The sequence below is a fragment of the Dicentrarchus labrax genome, unplaced genomic scaffold (genome assembly GCF_905237075.1).
Source record: "Dicentrarchus labrax unplaced genomic scaffold, dlabrax2021, whole genome shotgun sequence".
In the NCBI taxonomy this organism is placed as follows: domain Eukaryota; kingdom Metazoa; phylum Chordata; class Actinopteri; family Moronidae; genus Dicentrarchus; species Dicentrarchus labrax.
Window position 1 is genome coordinate 20,870,639 of NW_026136704.1, and position 16,918 is coordinate 20,887,556.

General features: G+C 40.6%; 1 protein-coding gene across 1 annotated transcript in view; it reads left to right on the top strand.

Annotated features, from left to right (window-relative positions):
* Window positions 1-15,058, top strand: part of ppp1r37 (protein phosphatase 1, regulatory subunit 37) — a 43,100-nt gene extending 28,042 nt beyond the window's left edge. The window contains exons 5-13 of the mRNA XM_051396901.1: window positions 1,676-1,795; window positions 3,643-3,793; window positions 3,957-4,112; window positions 5,680-5,792; window positions 8,569-8,710; window positions 8,807-8,973; window positions 9,726-11,424; window positions 11,528-11,613; window positions 12,912-15,058. Of these exons, the coding sequence (XP_051252861.1) occupies window positions 1,676-1,795; window positions 3,643-3,793; window positions 3,957-4,112; window positions 5,680-5,792; window positions 8,569-8,710; window positions 8,807-8,973; window positions 9,726-11,424; window positions 11,528-11,604 (2,625 nt within the window). The 3' untranslated portion in view covers window positions 11,605-11,613; window positions 12,912-15,058. The remainder of the gene's footprint in view (window positions 1-1,675; window positions 1,796-3,642; window positions 3,794-3,956; window positions 4,113-5,679; window positions 5,793-8,568; window positions 8,711-8,806; window positions 8,974-9,725; window positions 11,425-11,527; window positions 11,614-12,911) is intronic.
* The last annotated feature ends 1,860 nt before the right edge of the window (window positions 15,059-16,918 follow it).

The following is a 16,918-nucleotide window of genomic DNA, read 5'->3' on the forward strand; positions in this document are numbered from 1 at the left end:
CTCTTGAACAATATTTTACATAATGTTTTAAAGAGATTTTTAACATCTTAGATGCATAAATCCAGAGCCTCACATAATCCAAACAAATGCAGAGTGACGTGCGCACTTTTCTCACCCAACATGTAACACTGCCCCGGAAATGTGAATGAAGTAGCTGAATGAGTCAGTGATTGAGTCACTGAAGAGCGGAATTGTGTCTCGCCTGTGGCTCCGATGAAATGAGAAGCCTAAAGGGGAAAATATTGAGGAAGTGTTGCTAGAGAAGAGAGGAAGGTGGGATTGAAAAAGAATTGAAAGGGGAAGTGAGAAGATGGGTTAATCTTTGAAGTGTGCGTGAGAAACAGAGAGCAGAGGACTAGATTTGGCAGAGCTTCATATCTGCAGTCTTGTTGGGAAAGATTTGGGAAGATGAAAGCAGAAAAAATAATTTTTGTTTTATGTTTTAAGGAGCATGGGGAGAAGCGGGCATGGGGAGCACTAACACAAGCTCGCTTTTATTGGACTGGATGTGACTCATCTTCCCCCACCCTGTAGATAAACACTCTTGTGTATACTCGGTAATGTCTCCCAGTATACACACACAAAGGGGAAAAGGTTATGAGACACTATGCAACAGTCTGTCTGTTTTTGTTACTTCTCATCAGCCTCAGTAGAGCATAAACTCATATGCTCATACTCCCATTTCTTAATCTGATCCTACAATTGGCTGCACAGGAGCAAAAATGCATCACTGGTTGTTGATTTCTGTGGGAGGGAAACAGAATCCACACACAGCGATCCAGTTGGTAATTCCTCTGTTAAAATATGGTAATAACTCGTTACGTAATGATAGCAAGTGAAAATATGCCGAAAAGCAAAACAACCAAGCATCCACCTCCGCTGTAGTGTCATCAACACCTTTTTTATAGTCAGTATATCAGTGGTGGATGAAAGAGATCCACCCACACAGCACCACCAAAACCAAAATTAGATTAAAACTCTCTGATCACGAGGGCACTTTGGTCTGTTGCTGCATCACCTGACATTTCCCTTCAGTCCTGCGTCTGCTCCTTATTCAACAGAGTGTGATGCCCTATGACTCTTAATCCACTGATTTTTACACAGTTGGCCTGTAATGAATCATGTACTTGACACTATCTATAGAATATAGCTGAATTGACTAATCAGTTAACTGATTACTTGTTTGACAAAAACTTCATTAGCGACTCTAAAAAAAAGTAAAACATCACCTTGAGTAACGTCTGTGCTTGCAGTTTTTGTAAATTAATTGATTAATCTAAAAAGTAATCTGCAGATTAATTAAAATAGTAATTTATAAATAATCACCAGTTACAGTTTCATTCAAGTATCCATAAGAAGCCGTTACACTGTTCATTTTTACCTGTTCACTGACGTCTTATTTGCAACTGTAGACAGTGGCCCTGACGGGTGTCTCTTCACCCCCACCTGAGGCCCTCATGGAAACACCTCAGCAGGTCTCTCCTATCTCGAGGGACTGTTACCGTGGCAACTGCAGCTGCTTCAGGCTGTATCTTGTGACATTTCTTTCAGGGTTTCGACACTGACCAACTGCAAGATTGGTTTTAAACTGTTGGATTTTAATCCGAAATTCCATAATGGTTTATATCTTTCTCCCGTTCTCTTTGGCTCCTTTCTCTCCCTCTGTGCTTCTCAGGGTGCTTCAGCTCTGTTTGACATGATCGAGTATTATGAGTCAGCCACACATCTCAACATCTCCTTCAACAAGCACATTGGCACGCGGGGATGGCAGGCCGCAGCTCATATGATGAGAAAGGTGAGAGATCATCCTCCCTCTACAGTAGTCCTCCAAAATGATCACAAGATAGATAGATACTTTATTTATCCTGAGGGAAATTCAAGATGTTACAAGACATAAAACAGACATAAAATGTTGAACATAAAATCACTGCAAATTAAACCATAAAATATCCACATAAATACACCTAAATACAGCAAAAACAGATCAGTCATGCATAATCCTAAAATAATGATACTACAAATCCAATCAAAAATGTAAATCTAAGATTGATTAAACGCATTTGTTTTCAATATTCCTATTTCCGGTTTATTTCCTATTTTATGATGGCAGTGAAGGACAATAAAAGTAATAATTTGTAAAATATAAAGTGGCTGTGATTCACTGGTATGAGTGTGTTTGTCGTCTTCAGCGAGAAAGACTATGCAATATTTTGTGTTATGCACTTTGTTTGGCCAGAGAAGAGGATGTTTGGTCTTAAATACTACTGACTTAAAGTCAAGTCTTCTCCTCTACTTCTGTAATTGTATCTTCGTGCCCAGGGGAGAAAATCGATCTTTTCGTTGTTTTTTTATCTCTGGCTGAACTTGTGTCGTGCAGCGCTGCAGGTTTCTGTCAGCACTTGCAGAATAAGGGTCGGTCTTTCCTTGCTTGCTCTTCCAGTCTTGCCTGTGCCCTTTACGCTGCACTTTGACGTCAGTCATCACTTATTACTGTTAGGAATACAAATGGGTTGTCAGGCAAACACATTAATATATCACCTTTGCAGCAGTATATATGTGAGAAAACACATGGATACAAACAGCTGCTGGTTAGTTTTCTGTTTGTTTGTTTTATTTGAACAAAGCATCTGTTGGACATATTTGTGTATCAGAGGAATATAGACGATAAACTAATTTCATTTTTTATTTGTATTGATCTTTACTGTATGATAGTTTAAATTGTAGGAGAAAGTGTCAAATAATAATTTTTAAAAATCCTAAACCAAATGTTGTAAATTAACAATTATTGAAAATCAATTATTGTCATTTGTATATGAGGTTACTAGATTGTGGTGTTTGTGGATATCTTGGCTGACGTCCACTGCCAGTCCTGGCACCATGAACAACACTAATCTGTTTGCCAAGCCACAAATTACTTCTAGCCTTTATTATTGATATTGTGGTCTATTTACTTGTTTTCTAAGATCCGGTTCATTACTTTCCCTCCTGGAGGGGAAAATAAACAAATAATCTTAATTACAGTTACTAATAACTTATGTTTACAAAAATATATGAGCACCACAGTCGTTCTGTAATCAGAACTATGACTGTGTTTGTACCAAAAGGCATTCCCATGTCTATAAACTTCGAGTGCCTGAAGACACCGCACATACAGTCCAGTTTGAGGATTGTTTGTGTCGTAGCTTGTCGATAAAAAGTTATAGTAGCTAATTTCAGGAAAGTCGAGTAAATCTGAACTCACTGATGCGTTGGACAAGTGCGTGTCCTTGAATCCCTGAGGGATTAAGCGGATGAAAAGTGCTTCTATCTGGGCAACAATGTGCATACACGTCATCTTTGTCATTCACATCTGCTCATTTGAGGATAATGTTTTATGTATGGGGTTGGATTAAACTCTTAGTTGTCATCAGATTACTAAAGCGGCTATATAGGAATATGAGTTGAAGGTGTCCAACTAGAAGATAGACAATGTATGTTTATTGTCCCTGGTCTTTATAATTGTGTTGTTTTATTGCACAAAGATGTTTTTTGTCACAATAATTAGGACATTATTTCACTCACTATACATTTCTGATTTGGGGTTGTGCACTTTTATCCGAACATACCTAATTAATTGTATCCCTGTTGGTGTTTCCCCCTCAGACGAACTCTCTGCAGTATCTCGATGCACGTAACACTCCCCTGCTGGACCACTCGGCTCCCTTTGTAGCACGAGCACTCAGGATCAGTGGCAGCCTGGCAGTCCTCCACCTGGAGAACGCTGGCCTGTCTGGCAGACCGCTCATGTTACTGGGTAAGAGGGTGTGCAAGAGGAAGAGGAGGGGTTTCTCTTTCCAACCCCGCCTCCAGTATCAAAGAATCCTAATCGCTGAATTTAGTCGTATAGTCCTTCAATTTTTTTTCTTTTTTCATTCACATCTCCCTCTTCTTTCTTTGTCATATATTTTCCTGGACAGCTACGGCTCTGAAGATGAATATGAACCTGCGGGAGTTGTACCTGGCAGACAACAAGCTCAATGGCCTGCAAGACTCAGCCCAGCTTGGCAACTTGCTCAAGTTCAACTACAACATTCAGATCCTAGACCTGCGTAACAACCACATCCTAGACTCTGGTACACAGCAGTGAAAGAGCACTAACACATACAGTAGCACAGCAGCAGTTTTATAGTCTTGTATGTTTTCTCAAGGTGAAACTTGTTTTGTGAAAGAGGTTTCTTTGTGTGTGAGCCTCAATACCTTTTACATAAACTCAAGATAAGATGAGAGGGTTTTTTTATCCTTGTGGGTAAACTATTATCCGAACATGATGACTGAGAAAATAAAGGAAACACTTGGTTGAATTAGTTGGTGAAATATGAGAAATGCAGTTGCTTTCATACAGGACATAAGGAGTCTTTGAGTGGTTTGATGAGAATGAAAATCGTGTGAATCAGTTGAACACCTTGGAGGTTTGTGTTGATCTTCCCTTTTAAATTATGTTTGATAATTTATCTTAATTTAAATTCCCTGCTCAGGCTGGGAAACAAATAAGTTAGTAATGGTATTAAATTTACAGCATTATGTGGCCAAACCCTCTCAAATATCCCCATGTGGAGGTCTGCGTAACATACTGACTAATGAGCTTATAATAACGTCCAAGTGTTGCTGTTAAAAATTAGTTTTTTTGTTTTGCTTTCCACCACTACACACAGTATTTATCTATATTTGATCAATAGAAACAAACACAACACTGAACTCATTCCAGCTTTGTGAGATGAATTCAGATTTAAAAGTTGGTTTCCAGATGCAACATGTGACATGTCATTGTGCTCTTAAAACTACCTAAGGCCCTTCGATTTTGTTTGTTAGTGATTTTCAAGGAGAAATTCCCAGACCGATCAGCTTAAACTGAATTTTATGTCCCCATTCATTCCCAAATATGTTTGTCCTCCTGCTACTAGAACAGCTTAGAAAATGCTTTTTTATAACAGAAAGGGAATTTTAAAAATACAAGAGAAAAAGAAAGATTATTATAGCTGCATTGATGATATCTTACATCATATTAAACCTACTACAAGAAGTTTTTAACTGGTTATGAAACAGTCTCAGTTTAATACCAAGCCTCTATATGGTCTTTATAAACACATCAGAACATCAGCGAGAAGATTGGCCTTTTTCTAAATAGTTATTCTTAATACCTGAAACCAGGTCTAATTCCCCTTGAAATCAATGAGAGAAGGAGATGGAAACACTACGTCTTTTGTCCACAGGGGCCCCCAGAAGTTTTAGCTACAATAAAGGGATTTTAATTATATAACCAAAATAGAAAAACACAAGTAGAGGCTTAACAAAAGTTACTATAAACTCCTGTGAATGATGCGTCTCGATCAGTATACATTTGAAAAGGAGCTTAGCGGTTTCACAGACTCCCACTCAAAGTGGAGGCTGGGGGAGTTGGGCAACCCTCCTCTGATTAAATGGAGTTAACAGTCGTTTCTATCTCAGCATTTGTCCTTAACATGTAAAGGGTGATGTAAAATAAAATGCCGATTTTTATAAATTAAGTAATAATGTCAATTTTATAAGACTAGCGTTTCATCACAGTATAGTCATATGAATCAGTTTACAACTCAAAGAACACAGTTTTAGGGCGGAGTACCTCTTTAAATACAGATATACTAACTCTGCTTGTCATCACAGGTCTGGCCTACGTGTGTGAAGGACTAAAAGAGCAGAGGAAAGGCCTCGTCACTCTGGTGCTATGGAACAACCAGCTCACACACAACGGCATGGGCTACCTCGCTGCTGCACTGGTACACACACACACACGCACACACGCACACAATAAAGCCAGCCTGCACACACATTTATCAGCTGAGGCTGGGAGAATTAAATTTTCTCCTCATTACTCAAGTGATCAAAATAGAGCTCTGCTGTTTGTTATATCTGCTTTCTCCTCATATCTGTTCATGTTGGGCAGCTGGACCTCAACTTACTTCCACATGTGCACGTTTTACCGTAGCAACTACACCTACTATTTGTTTGTTGTTTAAGGAAAGTTTACTAATAAAAAAGTCAATATTTGCTGGAATAACGACAGGTAGTAAACCAACCATTCAGCAATCTTCCCAGTCACCACCAGCATGCATTTGCAGCTTCTGGTTTGTTCCCCAGTTAACAGTACAGAGATGAAGCCTGAGGGATCTTGTTTAAAACAAATTAAAAAAAAATTTGCATTTACTTTGACATTGTTAGATGAATGACTCATATTTGCATTTCACTAGAGAACCCGCTATCTGATTTCCTTGTGTAAACTTGAGAGTGACGGGTGTGTAGGTAAGAGATTAACAAGCTGTGTAGAGAGCTGTTATGATGTCTGATATGAGCGGCCATTTCCACGTAAGCGCCTCATTGATACACGTGACATTTGTAGACACGTCTCCCTCACTGATGTGAGCTCAGGCTCCGGTCTTCATGCAGCACCATTTCTCTGGTGTTGGTTTGATTTCACAGCAGTCTGCTGTAGATAATCCATTTCTAAAGTCATTGGTCTCATGTCCGTTGTTGAGTGATAACGTCATTATCTCCACACTTATTGTTCACTTGTTATTTTTGTACAACAGTGTTTAAATTTAGACATTGCTGAGTCATTGCTGCCTCAGCCTTGTCAGAGTAAGATAAAACATTTCCTTTTAAGTGCCATAAAATAAAATTTAAAAAAGCTATACAGCATAGCCCAAAAAAGGAAAAAGAAATATAAATTTCAAAGAAATAATTCAATAGGATTTAAATAATAAAAACAATTTAAAAAAGAAGAAAACCTTTTTTTGTAAAATATATCATTGTAACACACAGCTGCTTCACTGATGCTTATGTTGTGTATAAACAGTTTACTGGTATTACTTACTTCATCCAGATAAGTGTCTATATAGTTCGTCTAATCAATAAATGTAATAACAATGCTCAAAGAAATTGATCTAAAAAAGAATCATCAGGACTTTAAGTGAAGTGACTGTTAACTATTGATCAGATCAGGAAGTTTTATAGATTTTTACTAAAGTAGAAGTCTAACTAATGAAAGCCTTTAACATCTCATGTGTTCTTAATTACGACACACCAGTCAACTTATTTTTAGAAAATCCGATGGTTTTGCTTTTAGATTGTAAAATGCTGCGTTTTTGAGCTCTTCCAAGAATTTTGTCTGATGATGCTTTTTATTGAGGCTTGCAAGATGTGGCAGGACACACAAAAATGGCCCAAAACCCCCTCTCATACTGATGAATAGCATCCCATGACTGTCCTGGCTGCTGATTCAGTTAAGTATAGTGCAAAAGATGTATTTCAGGTCTCAAACCAACAGCAGCACAGCACTGGCACTCACTGGGAGGTTTAAATAGGCAGTCCGCATATTAGCAATAGCTTACAGGAAGGATAATTGGAAGAACTCTCATAAATCATCTCATGAAGTAGTAAACTGTGTTCTGCAAGGGAAATACCAATCTATTCCAGAGGGACTTTCAGTAATGTCAGAACTCTGTCTCCACACACTGAAAAAATCCCAAATGCATCACTGAGGTAGAAAAGCTACTGCATAAACACATACTGTAGCTGCCAGAAAGATAGAAGATACACTAAATATTTTACAGTTTACTGGCTCATATCATTATACACAGGTTACATGAGCACCATGAAACACATTCTGGACATTTTACACTTAATATTCACTTTCACAAAAGAAGATCCCACACACTGTTCTTGCTCAGAATCACAATTTATTGATCGTACTAAAGTTTGGGTCCCTCTGGACCAGCGGTGAGTGACCTTTGCTTTCAAAAGAGCCACAGAACAGATTTGAGCCTTGTAATGCTAATTTCTTGCTGCAGATCAAGCTACCAATACCGGTATGCCAGAAGAGTTGGTTGTGAAAGCAAACAAATTGCTCCACACACTATTAAATTCCTAACCTAACTACAGAGTTTTTTTGTTTGTTTCTTTACGGCAGACTCAAGACTAGTAATCATCAGTATAGAGGTTTTTACAATTTAAGAAAGTAAGAATCACTTTAGGCCTACAACAAAGATAAATGAAAATAATCATTATTCATTTCCATATTATATTTTGTTAAAGCCACAGGGAGCCACTGGAGAGGAGCTAAAGAGCTGCAGGTTGTCTACACCTGCTCCTTATCAGCAGTGTTTTAAACAGTTCTTACAACATTGATCTTAAATTGATCACGCTCCGCCCCGTCTGTGTGCACGTGTGCGACAGTTCTCCTATAGGAGTGTCTCTTAATAATCTGTCACATTATATATTTCACATAAAAGAAAAAGATAAGAGAGAGGCATGACACACTATGAAGTCACTTAATATTATCATAATCTCAGTTAATCATCCCATTACTGAAGTTAATCATCCCATTACTAAAGCATTTTCATGTTTCCCCTGTTCACCAGCTGTTAAAGCTTAAGATTATTCTAAACAATGTGGTTTTGTAACTGCACTCCCCCGTCATTAAACAAACACTCAATTGTACACAAATATATCTCTGTTCACATTCTCAATGCATTTCATTCTCCCCTGTTGTTTCAGCCATGCACCCAAAGTCTAGAGACTCTCAACCTCGGCCATAACTCAGTGGGTAACGAAGGGGTCCATAAGCTGAAAGACGGACTGATTGCTAACCGCTCTGTGCTGAGACTGGGCCTCGCTTCCACCAAACTGTCCTGCGAAGGTAGGAACTAGTTCCTGTGTGCCTGTGCTTCAGTATTTGTGGAGGATTTTTTTCCCCGTGTTTTGACTCCTATTTCTTTACCGTCATGTGCTATAGGAGCTGTGGCTGTGGCTGAATTCATCGCTGAGAGCCCCAGACTGCTTCGTCTGGACCTTCGAGAGAATGAGATCAAGACAGGTGGACTGATGGCCCTGTCGCTCGCCTTGAAAGTCAACACCTCTCTGCTGCGTCTCGACCTTGACCGGGAGCCCAAGAAAGAAACTGTGAGCAATGGGGACAAAGTATGGGGGAAGGGGAAAGAGGAGAAGAGGAGAAGAGCTCAACACATTTGAGTCCCTCCCAAATACTACATCCTGTTGCTACAAATCAGCAGTTTAAATTAATCCCAGAGAAATTAAAGTACACATCTATGACCTGTTTTTTAAGATGTATGTCTTCAGTAGTGATGAATGGGCTATTGACAGCGTAGGAAGTCACAAAAAAGTCAGAAAGTCTATTGTTTGTGGGCCGCAAGTCAGTCCCCCATCCTCCCTTCCAGACGTAATTAATCCGTTTACATATACAGGTTTAACACACGTAGACTTTCATACTCGCCCACATATCCAAATACTACGTCTCCATGCGTACCTTAACTCTTATTAAAAAAAGAACAAAGGGAGCTTACATTTCCATTATTCCTATCAAGAAGAGGAAAGGAGCGTGAAACATCAGTGGAGTCATACAAAGTCTGCTTTTGGTCTTTTCATTGGATTTTGTTATTGTATAACTACACTAGCCTTAGCCTTGTTTTTTTTTAATGAATTTTATGCTTTTGTTAGATAGCTAACAGTGGAGAGATGACAGGAAATGAGGGTAGAGGGAGAGGGGCCACCAGGGTGCCCCCAGCTATAGACTTTTAAATAAAATTATGTTTTGAAAGAAAGATAATATTACTGACTAAAACAGCAGATTGAAGAAAGGAATTGCTTTGATTTAGTTGTTTCGTGGTTTATGTTACATGTTTTTTATCTCTCAGGTGAAGAGCTTTATTGAGACCCAGCGCGCCCTGCTGGCTGAGATCCAGAATGGCTGCAAGAGGAACTTCATCCTGGCCAAGGAGAAGGAGGAAACAGAGCAGAAGATGAGGCAGTCGGCATCCATGGCTGAAATCGCCACAGAGGATGGGACCACAGAAGAAGAGGAGCAACCAGCATCAGAGGAGAGTGGGGACACGCAGGGGAAAGAGGGAGAAGGAGGTGAAACGACAGGAAATGAAGGACAGACGAGCAGCCAGTCAGGAACGAGCTCTGAGAAGAGTGTTCCTCAAATGACCTTGGAGTCGGACTCAGACACTGAGGATGAGGAGGAAGAGGAGGTGGTAACAAATTCCTCTTCTACGTCAAACTCGTCCACTCACTTAAACCAGACTGCTCCCCAAACCCAGCCAGGGGTTGCACAGCCCCTCCTCAGTGCCTCACGTACGTCCTCTTCCCCGTCGGCCCCGCCTGCCAGCGGGCCGAGTGTCATTTCCAGCATCACCATCACAGAATCAGCAGTTCCTCCCGGCACCCCGCCATCTCCTGGTCGCTGTATATCTGTCTCCAGTCCAGGGAGGGGTCATAAGATCTTCATGGTAACTCGGGTGGAGAGCCCGCCTGAGCAGCAACAGCTACAACTCCAACTAAGCGCACCTGCAAACCCCAGCCTGGCCAAAGAGGCCTCAAAGAAGCCTGTAGACGTGAACATGACACAGCAGACACAGCCGCCACCCGCAGCTCAAACACCTACACAAACACAACTGACACAGGAGGACGGGAAGGAGAGCTCACCTGCTCCGTCAACAGACTGTAAACTGACAGACCAGAGTCCTGTAGCACACTTAGAGTCCACACCAAATACTACACAGACCCACACAATAGAGCCACAGTCTACAAGTCAACCCACAGAGGATGTGACCGCTAGCACTTTAGACCCAGAGGTGACAGATCCAAGTCAACAAGCACCAGCCCTGCCTTCAGATTCCTCAGCAGTGCAGCTCACTGAGGAGGTAACAGAGAGCACTAAAGCCCCCCAACATGAGCCCACTTGTGTAGAAGGAAAGAAGGAAGGAGAAGAGGATGGTCGTACAGAAGATGAGGGACAGGTGATGTCCCCTGATAGCACAGAAGGAGAGTGTAAAGAGTTAGACGAACTGAGTCAAACGCAGCTGCAGCCGTTACCATCAGCTCTTGCACAGCTACAAAGTGAGCTAGCATCTGCATCAGAGGAGACACATGCGCAGAACCAAACAGAGGAGGAAGAGGCACTGGAGGAAGCACCGGCCAACTTGTCAGAAAATGAAAAACCCAGTTTAACAGAGAACGACTACAGCCAGCCAAGCCAAGGGGAACCGTGTCCAAAGCAGCAAACGGAGGCAGATGAGCAGGGAGTACAGCCTGTTCTCTCTGTCCAGACTGATCAGCAAGCACCATCTGTCACTCAAGGTGGAGCTCAGGAGTCAAATCCTCCAGCCGAAGAAGCCTCAGAGAGTCCCATACCTGCCTCAACCGTGTCCGTCTCCCCAGTCGAAGAGGAGGATTCACCCGATGAGAGCTCTGCAGACGAGGGCGAGTGCTTTGCTGAGGCTCCAGAAGAGGTCATCGGTTCAGCTCTGCCCAACGGCCTGAAGCCGGAGTTCTCCCTCCATCTTCTTGACACTGAAAGCCCCAAGCCCGGCAGCTGTGTGATGGAGCACGGTGAGTTGCTATAATCTCTCTATAATATCTATAAATAGTGTGCGGTTGGTTTTGGGTGTGAAAATTCTGTCTTGGTAATGTGTGTTTTGTGTCTCTTGTGCAGTGAGTGTCAGCTGTGGACAAGACCTGGAGGAGCTGCTGCTAGAGGCCAGTCTGGAGACGGGGAGAGACGCACCATGAGGCTGTGAGGTAAACATTTATCTATTTATATGTACAAAACAAGTAGTTTCCATGAAACAGGGACTTCTGCTTGCAGAATTTACTTCCTCTAAAGCACTTTATCTCTATTAGTGACTTCACGATGAACAAGGAGGTTTGAATATTAAACAATACAATGAAAAATATCTTCTTCCTTCCTATAATTAAACTGCCTTTCTTCCCTTAAACAATATCCCATTGGTCTATAGTTTGCACTGATCACTCCCTCTGTTTGGTCCTGACATCCTCACTATGAAAAACATCTCATTTAGGAAGTAGAAATATAATTGTATGGATTATTTAAAGGAAGATTACTTTTGTAGCTCTGGGCATCTTTTTTATCTGTTGTGATAATATCATACTCACTTTTTTTTAAACACATTTTCTGCACAATGAGTGATTTTTAGTGAAATTGCAGCAGGAACTAACTTTTGGTTTTGGACTTGATAAACTGTTGGCTTACTTGACAGTGTAAAGGTCTAAAAGTGTAAAGGTATGTGTCCACAGGATCAGTCATTTCCACGCTTTCCATCCATTGTCCATGTGAGCAGCAATTCAGTGTATTTTTGCAGCGCCACTGTACATCACGTTGGCTGCTCCTCATTTGCATACTGTAGAGGTCTAGGCTACTTTATGCAAATCAGAGGAGTCCGGCACCTCTTGAATCTCGTCGAAAACTGTTTAAACTAACCTCTGTCGATCTAAAATGAAGACAGATTCAGCGACTGCATGGCTTATTTCTCGCTTAAATTGTTTTCAGAAACTCATGTCAGTGAGCTATTTTTGTAATATGCGAGAAAGTTTCCAAATGACCATGCTGGTCTGTTTTGAAATCCCGGAGCAGAAAACCTGTTCAATCTGGTGCAGCCAGAAGTTGTAGCCTTTTGTGATGACAAGCGTCCAATGCTGGGAAGCAACACGAACCGTTGCGTCCAAAAACGCCCCTGTGGACACGTACCATAAGGCTGGCAGTATCCTCAGAGTTTTACATGTATGTGTGCAGCCAAAATGGCATTTAATGCTGACAAAACATGCTGCCAGAAAGTGCTGTAATGGCCTCAGACACCACAGTGTGCACAGATTGAGCAGAAAGTTTTCACCTTCAATAAAATGGAGAATTTTAAAAACCTAAAGAGGCTGTGTGTAATCATTCGAAGTTAAAACTGCATCCAGTCACCCATAGTGACTCAAACATGAGTCATACATAGAGTCATGGATAATTACGTTTGGTTTTACATGTTCTCTGCTACATTTGGGACTAATTTATCTCCTCTCTTCTGCTTCCACAGGGACGGTGAGGACAGGAGATAACAGCACTCAGATAGTTTGGTCTGGCTCTACTACATGACTGGTTGCCCTACAATGTTTTTGTCGTTTCTTTGACTTTACCACCTACACCACCTTTCCATAAAGGACCGAAGACCTGGTGTTACAGGGGAAGCTCTATACATGAAAATATAAGCATATAATTATGGAAAGACACAAAGGACAAAATCAACTTCTCGAGCTTGGCTGTGACCAATAAGGACATCCACACTACATCAACCACTGAAACTCACATACATATGCACATTGAGTATGAGGAAGAGGGGACGGGGAAAGAGAAATAAAATCACCCTGTTATCACTACATTTTGTCAATCTGCAATCTTTACAAAAAAAAAAAAAAAAAGCAGCCGTCTGTGAGTGAGAAAGACGAGAGATGGGGGACAAAGGAGGGAGGGTAAAACACTAACCAAAGACAGAACACAGACCTTTCTCACAGCCCTGCTTTGATGTCTTGTGTAGATTTCCACTGTATTTGGGGAAATAACTAGCAGTTTTCGTCACAACACACACACACACAAAAAGACATTAAGGGTGATAATGAGAAAAGCGGGGTTGATGGCACAGTCGGAAGACGAAATAACGGTGGCGGACCCTGCTGAGCGGACCTGCTGGCTTGGAACACTTGTTCTGGAGGTGGAAGTAGGTCACTGTCAAAGGGTTTTATATTTAAGGAAGCTGAAGATGTTAACGTATCTGTTTAAATGTCAACGTTTTATGTATGTGTCCCCCACTCTCCCGACTATTCTCCCCCTTTGAAAAAGAAAAAAAAGAAACCCTAAAGGACCTCTGCCAAAGTGACTTCCCTCTTGTGTGTTTTCTCTGCTCACTTTGGCCCCTCAGGAATCAGCGTCTCCCCCACCCCTCCAGTCAGTCTCCTCAGATATGATGTGGAGGAGCTGCAACTGTCTTCCCCACCCCCACCCCCCGACCCCCGCCTGCCTCCGCTACAACAACAAAACAAAACAAAAAAAAAGCTTTCTGAAAGTCAGTCGGTAATTTGCTCCCAGCTTGAAAAGCCCAGAACTTCTGCGTTTATTTACAGTACAAAAATACAAACGTATTCTTTTCCTTGATTCTCTAAAACTTCAGACTCTGTTATCGCTCTGTTCGACCTCCTGATCATTGTTGTGTTAAACTCAGCTCTGTCTTTATCTCCCCTCTCCTTCCTCCTGTCCCTCTGTCTTCCGCTGGTACTTTGTGCCATCTCACCTCTCCGCTCCAGCTCATCATTCATGTTGCCTTCAAACTCACCACTGCAGATTCAGTCTTTGTTTTTGTTTTTTTGTTTTTTTTGTTTGGCTGCTTTGAGAAATCAGATATTTTGTATTTATTTTATAGATATATGAGCCTTCTCTGATTTAATTTTCCCCTTTTCTTCATTTTATCTTTTCTTTTCCATTTGAGGGGTTGCTTTTAAAGATTAGCCCCATTTTTTTGATGTATATTTCACATTCAACCTAGAGCAAAATATTTAGTTTTGTTTTTTTTCTGGGGGGAGGGGGGTTAATCTGTGTTGGGAGGAAAGATAAATATGATTGAATGGTTGACCATGGTAGCAGTCAGGGTGCAGTAATGAAAGCAAACGCAAGGAAGCGGCAAACCTAACAGTTCTCATCAAAGTCCTTGTTGTTTTAACACTACTCTGCTGGGTGAGGGTGCAGCCACAAGGGGGCGCTGGTGGTGTTGTTTTCCTACAGTGGAGACTGAACTACAGGATATCACAGTCTGAACAGCATCACACTCGTTACACTGCCAGCGCTGATGTCTCTGTTCAGATCCAATTTCTATCCTGAATTTCCCAGAGCAAGGCAGTAAAACTTTACATAAAATGTCAACTTGTTTGTGAAGAGAGTTGGTTTAACCTGCTTTGAGTTTTTTTTCTTTTCCCCCCTGAAGCAAACACGCAGGCAGGTGTGATGTTAAAAGGAGCAACCTTTGACCCTCCTGCTCCTCTCCACCCAACAGATAGTTTGCCCCACTGTTTGTTTATGCTTTAATTTTTAGAAATTTTTAATAATAATTTGTTAACTTAATTGAAATGTGCTGGTAATCACAAAGATATGTATGGCGAAATTTGTTCCTCTCAAATAAATGCATGTAATGACTAATGATACGACTGAATGTTTCAATCTCACTCAGTTTGGCACTTCAAAATGTCTGGCCTCTGCTTAAATTACATGAAGAAATGTGTTCAGTTCAGAAAATGGGGTTGAAAATGTTAATCACAGACCAGTTCAGCAGAGAATAGAGTCAATATATCACTTGAAACAATATTAAAAAGTATATAAAATATGTTTTTTATGTTAATTAGTAGCAAACAATCAACAATGATGTGTTGTGTTGAGTGATAAATGGGCTGTCAGTGCAAACAGATCCACATTGGACCTAAAACCACAACCTGACACTGGTTCCCAACCTGTGGAGAGAAAAGCCAGTTTCCCGCCAGGAAGATGTGATGTTGTGATCACAATTAACAGAAATTCAATTTATCCCCTTTAAATTCTGTGTGACTTTGTCCAATCACTGCAAAGTTTGAGCAAATTTGACCAATCAGTGTCGTTTCTCACACAAAACATTGAGTCATACGTCACCAAACACTTCTTTGTTTCTACTTTGTCTCACATTTACCCTCCAAACCTTTTTGCAAGGTTACTTGAGTTACGTGTGATTTTATCCTCAATGGAACAAGTTTCCTTAAATAACAAGTTATACAAAAAAAGGTCACTGTTTTAGCAATTTTCACTTTCCTGCAGTTTAATTGCTAAACAAAAATATTACAACATGCGTAGCTTTTTTTTTTTAGAAAAGCTGGCCATTTTAGGCCTGAAAACAATCCTGTTTCTGCAACCCCAAATCACATTTTTCAGACTAGATACTGCTCTTATCTTTGCTTTGGTTTCTTTAGATAATATTATGTGTTCCAGACCGTTTTATATAAAGAATTATTAAGTAAAGACCAAGAGCCTACAGCCACGCTAGCAGCTCAGTGAGGCTGCTCTTATGCTGAGTCATCTAGGATGGTTCATTCATTACAGAGGAGGTCCTTTGAGGATTAAAACACTATTAAATATTGACAGTGTGACTTCATATCCACAAAATTTGGGTTTAATTAGATTTAACCATCTTTTGCTGATGCGGGGCACCATATTTGTTTGGTTTTAAGGTATGTTTGATTATTAAACACACTATTTATGAATCAGAAAATAAAGTCTTGTATCTCTGTGCTAATTGTTCATTTGTATAAAAAATCTCTTTCCTGTTGCTCAGGATCCTAATCCTGAATGTGCTCCTGTGGGGATTTTATATCATATAACCCATCAAATAAAACTACTTGTCCATTAGCTCATGTTTGTAGCTATAGAGCAATATCACGGAAAGAGATGTTTGGATTTCAGTGGACAAAACCTTTGTTCACATGTGGTTGAGATCTAATTTGTACATTTCATCCAGCAAGCAAACAAATTGTGCAACATCGCCTCCAGCATAAGTCCAACAAAGTATTGGAGCAATGGAAATTTTCCCCTAATGAGGCCGCCGGAGGAAAAGTCAGAGGATCACTATATTATTTGTTCCTGTAAGGACAAATTATAATATTGACCAAACCTAATTTAATGGAAATACATCTTATAGTTGTCGAGATATTTCACTAGAAACTGCAAATGTTTACCTACTGGTGGAGTTTACATTTCTATAGAGCCACACTGTACAAAAAAACTACATGTAAAATATTCAAAAGCAACATCTCTTTCCATAAAGATGAGCAGGATAAGAAAAAAATTCTGTTCATTTTTCAGAACTTCCTCCAATTATTGATTTTGTATCTTGTGATAATTTGTTTCATGTTGTTTAAAAAAATGCTTCCAATAAAACAAAGACAACCCCTCCCCACCACGCCCCACAGCTGGTGGGACCCTCGCTCCCTCACTGTGGGAGACGTGAACCTACGTCTCCTACAGTGAGGGAGTGTA